The 11,556-nt window shown below is 31.1% G+C and overlaps 1 protein-coding gene across 1 annotated transcript; it reads right to left on the bottom strand.

Annotated features, from left to right (window-relative positions):
- Positions 1-586: 586 nt before the first annotated feature.
- Positions 587-1,706, bottom strand: HELRODRAFT_175615 (hypothetical protein; the record flags this gene model as incomplete). The annotated part of the gene is made up of 2 exons (XM_009023026.1): positions 587-1,013; positions 1,078-1,706. The coding sequence occupies 2 exons, from the start codon at positions 1,704-1,706 to the stop codon at positions 587-589; spliced, it is 1,056 nt and encodes a 351-aa protein (XP_009021274.1).
- Between the last annotated feature and the right edge of the window lie 9,850 nt (positions 1,707-11,556).

Raw genomic sequence — 11,556 nt, 5'->3', positions numbered from 1 at the left:
GTCTGTGTACAGTACAACGTGTGTGTATTTGGTATATACATACGTGTATGTGTACTTATGAGGAATGTTAGAGGACCAAGGTGTACATTATCTTTGTCATTCTCTTTGTCTTTTTCTTAATCTTTCTCTCTCTCTCTCTCTTCATATATAAATATGTTTATGTACGTGCGAATGTATGTGTAAGTATATATAATAATCATTAATTAATGGTTCGGTATATTTTATGGGTTCGACTCCGCTTATCATAACTTTTTCCTTGTTAGCTTAATTAATTAATTTAATACGTAATTAATAGTTGGAATTGCTGGCTTATATATTGCTGGTATAATAATATTAATTATTATAAATAGTTTTAATATAATTATTGGTAATAATAGTAACAAAGATAATGTTGTAAATAGTTTTAATGTAATTACGTTCTGATGTTTTTAGACGATGCTTCATATGGTTATGAAAACAATTATCGTTAATCATAACTCATCGGCAACAATAACATTAATATGGAAATAATGATGATCTAAACTTATGTTCATTTACATTGCACTGACCAAAAAACGTTTATATTTATTTAATTTCAATGAATTTCCTATATTTTCTTACTCAAGATATAAATGTAAATATGTTTATCAGGTTGTTGTGCATTGCGAGCTGTTGTAGTGGCTGTGGGGCTTGGTTCTGCTGTTGTATTTTGCTGGCTTCCAATCCAAAAAGATATGTGCGCTCTGTTCTCGCTGCCTCTGAGATTTGGATAAAAAATAATTTCGTGCCTGAGAATAACTCTCCCCTCAATCGCCAATTCACTTGTACGTAACGGACATTTAATGATTTTTGATTCTGAGCTAGACGGTTTTTGAACCGGCTCTGTTCGTATTGACTCCACGTTTGATCTGTATCTCCGGTCAGTAATATTTTGGAATTCTTCTTCTTCTTCTTCTGCAGTTTTACGGCGTTTTAGCTCTGATAGGCTATCTTTACGCCCTTGGTCTTTGTTGATTCTATTTTCTTTTGTGGATCTTCATTGACCCGTGAGGCAATTAAATGTTGTTGAACATGTTTATTTCTTTAATGAATGATAACAGGTTTTGTAATTTTTCATCTTTGAAAATTGATCGGATATCATTTGGTATTTGATGTTTTTTCCTGATTTCATTGTAATTTTGACATTCTATCAATATATGTTGGATTGTTAATTTTGTATCACAGTTCTCGCAAATTGGAGGGTTTGTTTTGTTGAGAATCCATGAATGAGTTATTTTAGAATGACCGAGTTTTAATCTATTTATGATGTTTAAATTGTTTCTACTAAGTTCGTTGATTTTGGTGTTTTGTGAACTATTTAGTTCTGGCATAACTATTTTGAGGAAGTTAGTTATTTTATCCCATTCTTTTTGCCATTTGGAACATATGAGGTCGTTTGTCATCACTCTTATGTCGTAATGTGGAATTGGAATGTTTGATGGGGGATCCAAGTGCGCTTGTGCTGCCAATTGATCTACCCTTTCATTTCCTTCAATACCAATGTGGCTAGGAATCCAGATTAATGAAATATGATTTTTATTGCTTATTATATCGTGTATTTTGTTTTGGATCTGAAGAATTAATTGATGGCGGGGATAGTACTGTTTCAATGCTAGGAGAGTTGACAACGAATCTGTGAATATCTGATAGTTTTTTCCTGTTGAATTGTATATGGAGGATAATGCCATGTCTATCGCTGTTATTTCCGCTGTGTATATTGAGGTGTAGTTTGGAAGATGCTGAGTACGACTGTTGGTAAATTGATATTGCTGCTGGAAGATGATTGCTGCTGTTGTTGAATTTTCTTTCTTCGAGCCATCTGTATATATTTTAATATTATTTTCATTATTGCTTAGTTTTTCTTTATACATAGTTTTTGCCAGCTCTTGGTCTTTGTTTGCACTTGTTATGGATGTGTCAATTTCGGGGTAAGACATTAGCCATGGAGGGGTTTTGTGGGTTATCTCCTCTAAAATCTTTGTTTTATCTATTTCTTTGATATATTCTTTTAATCTTATTGCAATTGTGGGGATGGATTTAATTTTTGTTGGTCGATTTTTACTCATTATGTATTTATAAGCAGGATTATCTATTTGAGTTCTTATTTTGAGGTAGTAATTTATTGATAGTTTTTGGTGTCTAAGACATAGTGGCATCTCTCCTGCTAATATATGAAGGCTACTTGATGGAGCCTTCAAGTAGCCTTCATATATTTTGGAATTCGACAATCTTTTTCCTTTTTTAATCCATCTTCAACGGTGGAAGATAACTCTGATGAGGTGTCTTACGTTGCAATCACTATCGACTTGTCTTTCTACTTCGATAGTCTTGCAAATATTAGTTTTGTCTCATATCAACTGATGTGCCGCTATTGGTAGGTAGTTTACAGCATATTATTAGCTTAATTCAGCTAACTGGTTCAGTTATTAATCACGTTCAATCTCTTGTTTATTCGTTAAACATTCATTACCTACCTTTTTGTGTGAACTACGTTCTGTGATATAGGTATGAATATACAGTTTTGTGAGTCTGTGTATGTGAGTGTATAGGAGTATGCATGCGCGTGCGTGCGTGTGTGTGTGTGTGTGTGTGTGTGTGTGTGTGAATTTCGGTCTGTGTTTGTTTGAGTTTCGTACGATTGATTTTTCAAATGCAAGCGAAAGAAAGAAATGTAAATATACCATCAGTGCCTAGTTTTCTTTTGTTTGTCCTGTGTGTCCGTTAATAGTGTATGTGTGTTTGGTGTGCGCGTGTGAATGTGTGTATATGTGTCTGTCTTACACACACACACACACACACATTCACGCATAAGTGTTTTTTTAATTTAATTTTTTATCAATCAATCAATTAAATTTTAAAGCGTCATTTCAGCATTCATGTTCAACAGTCTTCCGCAATGAACTTGCCAAACAGATGGGTCTTTAGATCGTTAGAGATGGTCAAAGAAGGAGGCAGACATTTTCAAAAAAGGGCCAGAAAAAGCGAACGCAGTTTAGCATAACAGTGTCTAGTCTTTAATAGGAGTTAAGAAGGAGTGAGGACGAGTAGACGATATTAAACCGGGACGTTTAGGTTTGATTAATATATCTATAGATATCTGATAAGTGGGTTTTTGTTACTTTTGTTCGTCGAAACTGCGAAATCAAGTAGCTAATCTTCCATTAAATATATAAACTTTTGTTAATTAGTTAATAAATTAGTCTTCATTTCATCGAATTCAAAAAGTATTACATACATCTTTTCATTTAATAACGATTGATGTACATACAGACGTGTGTGTGTATTCATGTACATTCATGTACATCAACCATTAAATGGATCTCGGCGTGTACAAAAAAGCGTTGTACAACTACTTTTTATTGTACGTTTCGTACAATGATATCCGTAAAAATACAAAAAACGCAATATGTGCAATTAAATGTATACAAATAATTCACATATTCACGGATAAAACATGACAATCATACAAATACATATAGAATAACTCACGTATACACATTTTCACACATGTACACACGTACACCAACATTCACACATTTACACACACACATTCACATATATACACACATACAAAACACACACACACGCCGATTAATGTTATTTTTAAAACATTTCTTAGTACTACACTGAATGGGCAAAAATAGCTAAGTAAATAAATCATCCTTTAGCTTCTTGGTTCGAGATACTTTGTTCTGGTGTAGTGGTTGGTTATCTAGTGCGCTAAATTAGAAAAAAAGTTGAAAAGGCGGGGTTAAATTGCTGGGGGTAATGTGGCTGGAGAATTTTTTGTTGATGTTGCGAAAAATGGATTACAACAAAAAAAAATTGAAATATTTGAGGTGTGTGTGTGTAGATGTGAAAGAATGCAACAATTTTTTTTATACAAATATCTTCGTGAAAATAATCATAGCCACACTTGTACGCATTTTGTTCGTTCATCGAACGTTTTTCTGTTATATGAATGTAGATTTCTTAGTCATACTGATTGAATCGCTACATCCGACTGAAGGTTCACTTGTGCTGGTTTGATTTCAACTTTAAACTATTTAGATAAATTAGGTAGATTATTTAATTTAGGTAACTTAATTTAATTGTTTTTTCATAGTCTTGTGGTTAGAAACTTTAAAATTAAGAAATAGTTTTTAAAAATACTGAATTGGTTAATCGAGGATGGAGATTGAAATTCTTGTAAAATCAGGCTGTTATTTTATCGATTTGTCATTTCTGGTAATTCTTATCTCTTTTAAGAAACATCGCTTTCAATTAAAATTACTTTATGCCAGGTTAACTGTGTGTACGTTTTTACCTGTGTGTGTTTGTGTGTGTGTGTGTCGGTATGTGCGTGTGTGTTAGTGTACGCGTGCGCGCGTGTGTGTGTGTTAGTGAGCGTGTGTGTGTGTATGTATGTGACAAGTGTATTGTATGTACTTTGTATGGTTTTTTTTGGGTATTTTGTGTTTGCGTATTTGTGTGTACTTACGTACGTATTTGTATTTATGTGTATATGTGCGTATGCGTGCGCTGTTTGTGTTTGTTTGTGTGTGTGTGTGTGTTTCTATACAAAATTTAATGATAACGAATTTTCAATGAAAGCACAGAAAGACATACAAAGAAGTAACGGTTTAAAAATTAGTTTTCTTGCAAACATTTCAATTGCTTTTATTGGAAATGACTTCAAGCATGTAGGTGGAATATTTTTTATTCTAAATGGATTTTTTAAACTATAATGAGATGATTACAACAATGATTAATATGATGATGTTAATGACGATTATAATGATAGCAATAATTACCATTAATTTAAAATTAACAAAAGTTTTTTTTTATTAATTATTAATATTTATAATAAAAACCAATAAAACCAGTAAAACGTTATAAATAACAAAGGATAAAAAACATTAAAACACGATAAAATAAAAAAAATCATCAAATAAACTGCACCTGACGACATTAATGATCGCAACAGTGAAAATGATGACAACAACAAACGCAGACAATAATATGAACACAAACACAAACACAAGCAGACAGACACTTACATACACACAAACAAGCAGACAGACACTCACACACACACAAACAAACAGACAGACACACACACAAACAAACAGACAGACACACGGACACACACATAAACATCATAAATAGCATTAAATAAAAATACTCTACAAATTGTTGACTTCTTTTGAAAAAATGTTCGTCGATTGTCTAGGTTGAAGATATGATGAATGAAATTACTATGAAAATTAAAAAATTCCAAAAAAGAATGGAATAGGCAAGAAAGAGAGAGAAAGAGAGAGAGAGAAAGAGAGACAGTGAGAGAGAGAGAGAGAGAGAGAAGAAACAGTAAAAATGAGAGATAGAAAGAATTAACTAAACAGAGAAAAACGAGTGAAAAAGAAGTAACAAAGAATGAGTGAAAAAGTGAAAAAGAAGTGAGAGGGAGGGAGAGAGAGAGAGAGAGAGAGAGGGAGAGAGAAAAAGAAGAGAGTAGAACGAGAGAAAAAGTCTAAAAAAGATAAAGGAGAGAGAGAAAGCGAGAACGAGAGAGAGAGAGAGAGAGAGAGAGAGAGAGAGAGAGAGAGAGAGAAATTGAGTATGTGTTTAGTCTGATACCGTATTTTTGAGAACAATATTGTTATATCAATAGCTTTGATTTGATTGAACTGTGAAATTTTTAAAGATAAAACTATTTATTTTTGTTTTTTTGCTTTTATTATTTAAAACAATCACACACACAAACATATAGACACACAAACACACAGATGTACAAATATGAAGCAGACACAACTTACATACACACAACTTAGTTACAGTTTCTGCGTCTGTCAGATCCTGATTTTTAAAGAATAATAAAAAAAAAAACTTCTACTACAGCTGATGATACTACTACCATTACTACTACTACTACTACTACTACTACTACTACTACTACTACTACTACTACTACTACTACTACTACTACTACTACTACTATTACTACTACTACTACTACTACTACTACTACTACTACTACTACTACTACTACTACTACTACTACTACTACTACTACTACTACTACTACTATTACTACTACTACTACTGCTACTACTACTACTACTACTACTCGCAAAACATATATTCACATATATTACAGAATATATCAACATATATTATCTATATATATATTTTATATTTACAAAAAATTGACATACATATGTGACTTTCTTTTATTTCATTTCACACGGTGATGGTCAACTCAGTGTACCAGTAAAACATTTTTTGGAATTTCCCAGTTTATTTTTTAATACACGAGGATTCAGCCTTTGAGTGTAGGGAGCTTTGTCAGGGCTGGAATAGAATTTGAAAAAAAATCTCCAAATATATTAGCAACATTTGTCAAAGTTTTGTCAAAACATTTGGTTATGAAACAAAGTCAAAATGAAATGAAATGACCGAGCGAGAGAGAGAGAGAGAGAGAGAGGGTGAAAAAGAGAGAAAGAAAGAGAGAGAGGATAAAGAAGAAAAAACGAGATTAAGGAAATGAGAAAAAGTAAGGTATAGAAAGAAATATGATAGCCTGATATAAAAAGATAGCCTGATATGGTATCTAAAATGATCGCCTTTTTTTTATTTCTAAGCGTCTTTCAGAAATTTTTTAAGGTACTTGTGTGTTATTAAGATGACTTCTATGGGATATTGTTTGCCACTTTGTGGATTGCATCTATGTTTGCTCAGAGCTGCATGTTAATGGGATGAAAATGATTATATTATACTGTCCGTGATTATGTGACTCCATTTTTTATGTTTTACCAGTTCTACTTTTCAAGAATCCTCAATAACATAATATTTTTGAGATGCTTTCGATGATTTTAAATGAATTTTGGTTGAAATGTCTTGGGTGTATGAAAATTGACATAAATTCATAAATTGACAGATATTGTACTTAAGTAGGTATACTGCTGCTACTACTAATAATTCTACTGCTATTAATACTTCTTCTACTACGACTTCTACTACTACTACTGCTACTACTACTACCAATAATAATAACAAAAAAAATAATAACAACAGTTATAATTACTGCAATAATATTTTATTCATAACGCAACATCATAAACCAGTAAATATAGTGCATACATTCTGTCATGTCACTCATTTTGTATATATATATATATATATATATATATATATATCAGTTGATCAGTTGAATGGCATTTGAAAGAATAGATCCATTATCAAAGGGTTATATATATATATATATATAATATCCACTATGTATATATATATATTATATTGTATATATATATATATATACATATATATGCCGTGTATAAATGCGTCAATTTATAAGAAGTAGAGTCAAGTTTCGGCATTGTTAAAATATTTTCTAATGTTCTCAATGGAGGCTTTTTGTTGTAATAACCGTTTTATCAGAAGTTCAAAGTTACAATTTTATTTAAATTACTTTTATTATACCTTTATTTTATGTATTTATTGGTTTTTAATAGTTGATTTAATAAAATTTAATTGCGGATAGTTTGAATTATAACAGTTAATTTCATTATTTTTTCTCCGTTAATCACATTTTAGAACATTTAAGTAGTGCAAGATTTTTTTTTATTATTTAAGTTAACGTTTAAATAATTAAGTTTTAATATCAGTTCACTTTTAATAGTTAAAAGGCCCACATTTCTGAATTGAAACCAAGTTTAAAATGCGTTTTTGACCGCCAAAATGGTGTTTTGTTTCATTTCCTGATTTTCCGTAGTTAGGTAAACGTGGGGGATGTCTGATATTTTGCTGTCCTAAAAATCATCAATTTGATGCTGTTTTCAATTAAATTTTTTACCAACACCCATTGATTAATTTTTTAATTTTAATTTGTTAACTCTTCTTCTGAATTATTATTGTGTTTGTTTTATTAATTAATGAAAATACTAGAAAATGTTTATTTTTATTTATTTAATTAAATTTAAATAAATCAAACGATCTGATTTCTAGTTATTTAATGTTGTGCTATCAATTTCTTAAATTCCTAGTTAAACTAACTGTCTATAAAAGTATAAATCTGTCTAATCATTCTGATCTACTATGAAGTAACATAGAAAAAATAGTTTTTTGGCCGTCTGTTTGAAGTTTGAAACAGTTTCTAGTGCCACTTTTAATGTCATATAATTATATTATTATCATTTCATATTTTTAATGAATTCATTTCATATTTTTAATGATTTTTTTAATTTGTTTATTTAAATATTTATTTAATAGTTCTTTTTTTGTCATATTTTTAATTGTCATCATCGTCGTCATCATCATCGTCGTCATCATGGTTATAGATGTAATTGTAATGTTAATAGTAAGTGATAATAATAATAATAATAACACTTGTCATCATCATCAGTAGCAGCAGAAGCAGTCCAAAGATGAATACCAGCACATCATCCACAGTTACTCATACGACATACACCACTACCATCATCTTCATAATAATAATAATAATAATAAATGTTCTCCATCATGTTTCTTCTGCTGGAATATATCCCGAAAATCAAGGTTTTTTTATTGTTTTTGTGTTTTTTCATTACTGGTTTCATCACTGATTGTATTGAATCAAATAGAATTTAATTCACACGCATGCATACGCGCGCACACACGTACATACACGCACACGTACACACACACACACGCACAAAATCAAATTACGTATATCAAAGTTGTTTTGCTGTTGAAGTAAAGCAAAACTTTTTTTTAATGTGTCATCATCATCATCATCATCTTTAACATCATCATTATCATCTTAAGTATTCATGTTGTTTATATATTAATGATTGTTATCATTATCATCGTCACGATCATCGTCATCATCACCATCATCATCACCATATTCATAATCTTGTAATACTGACTGTCAAATAGTTAAGCCTTTAATTAATTGAACTTTCTCTATACTATATAAATGTTTATATAAATATATATATTTAGTATAGAGTTGATTTGTATGTGTTTGTGTGTGTGTATGTTTGTGTGTGTGTGTGTGTAATATGCAAAAATGTACACAAGTAGGTCCAAGTATGTAATGTATAACAATGCGTGTATTGGTAGGTATTCTTTGTGTACACTAGTCTTATGCGTATTTATATATGTGAATGTATATGTGAATGTCTATGTGTCGGTACATGTATGTATGTTTGTATGTGTGCGTCTGAATGTTTGTGCTCCATTTCCAAGTTTAATAATTACAAACTTTTCCTGTTAACAATTTGTCAACCCGTAACTTTATGGTGTGTGTGTGTGTGTGTGTGTGTGTGTGTGTGTGTGTGTGTGTGTGTGTGTGGACGTTTGTGCGTGTCTGTGTGTGGTGTGTGTGTGTTTGTATACCTGTGGAATTTTTGTGGTGGTGCGCGTTAGCTGACAAGTTTCAATTGCAGATCCATACATACATGTAAGGACATAAATATATATAATGTGAAATGTGAATAAAATTCATAAACAAACACACCGCCAGTCTGCAGTTCATGTGTTGTGCTGTGTTGTCTAACTTCTCAGAGTGTAAATCACACTCATACACACACACGCGCGCACACATACAACACATGCACACACACGCGCGCACACATACAACACATACACACACACTCATACACAAATCAACACCCATAATTTCACTGTGCGGTGTGTTGTTATGCTGTTGTGTTGTTTGTGATATGTCAAAAACAACAACAACAACAAAAACAACAAGAGAGTACATACATGTTAATCAATTTCAATGCTACCTTACTCTCCTGCTGACTTGAGTTGCGCGTTTGTATTTGTTTGTTTGTTTGTATTTGTTTGTTTGTATTTGTTTGTTTGTATGTGTTTGTTTGTATGTGTTTTTTTGTATGTGTTTGTTTGTGTGTTGGTATTTATTTGTTTGTTTGTTTGTATTGATTTATATTTGTATCTATTGTAATTGTGCTAATGAATGAATGATTGAGCGTGTCCATGTTAAATGGATGAATGAAAGAATTTTTAAATGTGTGTTGAATGAATGAATGAATGAACGAACGAATGAATGATTGAAATTATGGCTGTATAAATAAATGAATGAATTAATGTTAACTGAACGAATGAGTGAATAAATTAACGATCCAACGAAGGAATAGATGAATGGATGGATAGATGGATGGATGGATGGATAAATGGATAAATGGATGAATGGATAAATGAACGAATACAGAAACGAATGAGTGAATGAATGAGTGAATGAGTGAATGAATAAACTGATGATTGAATGAATAACCAGCGAACTAACAAACGAACAAAATGAACGAATGAATGAATGAATGAATGAATGAGTGAGTGAGTGAATGAGTGAATGAATGAATTAACGAATAAAAGAATGCATGAATAAACGAACGAATGAACGAAAGTGTAATACTTAGACGTATGATTTTAATGTGTTTTTGATTGATTTATCTACCCACCCTCTTCAGTTTGAAGTTTGTGTTATATTAAATGGGAATTAAATTTATCTGTCTTGTCTTGGTGTTGCAGCAGTTTAAAAAAATATTTTTAAACTTATTTTTCTTAGTTTTTTTGTCTAGTTTGTTGGTTGGATGGATTGGTTGGTTGTTTTCTTTGTTGGTTGGTTCGTTTTCTTATTAGTTCGTTCGTTCGTTCGTTCGTTCGTTCTTTTGTTAGTTAGATAAATCGATAAATCTTTCAAAAAACAAAATTTTTTTTGTTGCCTTTGATCTGTGATGCTATTATTACCATTGTTATTATTATTATTTTATTATTATTATTACTTTATATTTTGCCACCATATTTTTTTAGTAGAAAATGATATGGCTTGATTTATTTGCATTTTTCAAATCATCATCTACGCCATTCACTTTTTTTTAAGTTTTTTAAATTTATTTCTTCTTAATTTTTAATTTGTATTTATCTCTCGTCAGTCAATTTATTCTTCGGAGGAGTATTTTAAAAATATGAAACAATGAGGATGACAAACGTGAGCGCGCGCACACACACACACACACACACACACAAACACAACACACAGACACACACACACAACACAGACACACCCACCCACACACACCCACACACACATACACACACACTCACAAACACGACACACATACACAGACACACACACACATTTTATTTAATTAATAATAAAATTAGGAATAATTATCATGTATTATTATTATTATTATTGTTGCTATTGTTGTTATTGTTGCCTTTGTTATTATGCTATAATTAAATGTTATGACGTTGTAGGGGCCATTAAATTTTTATCAGCTAGACGTGATGAGTTATACTCTGCTTGTTTAGTATGTATGTAGTACACTCATTCACTGGTTGTGGTTATTTATCTTTAAAAAAGTTTATACTTTTTGGTTTGTTCATCAAGTTTTTTGTTCATCAAGTTTGTTTGTTCATCAAGTTTGTTTGTTCATCTAATTTTTTCTTCCTTTCCTTTCTTCTTCTTTCTTCTTTTTTATCTTTTTCCTTTTTTCTTGCAATCATTCATTCATTTACCTGTTACTTGTTCGTATGTTCGTTTGATTG

This window comes from Helobdella robusta (assembly GCF_000326865.2).
Source record: "Helobdella robusta unplaced genomic scaffold HELROscaffold_34, whole genome shotgun sequence".
Classification (NCBI taxonomy): Eukaryota; Metazoa; Annelida; class Clitellata; order Rhynchobdellida; family Glossiphoniidae; genus Helobdella; species Helobdella robusta.
The sequence above is the reverse complement of the archived record's forward strand: the minus strand, read 5'-3'. Positions and strand labels throughout refer to the sequence as shown.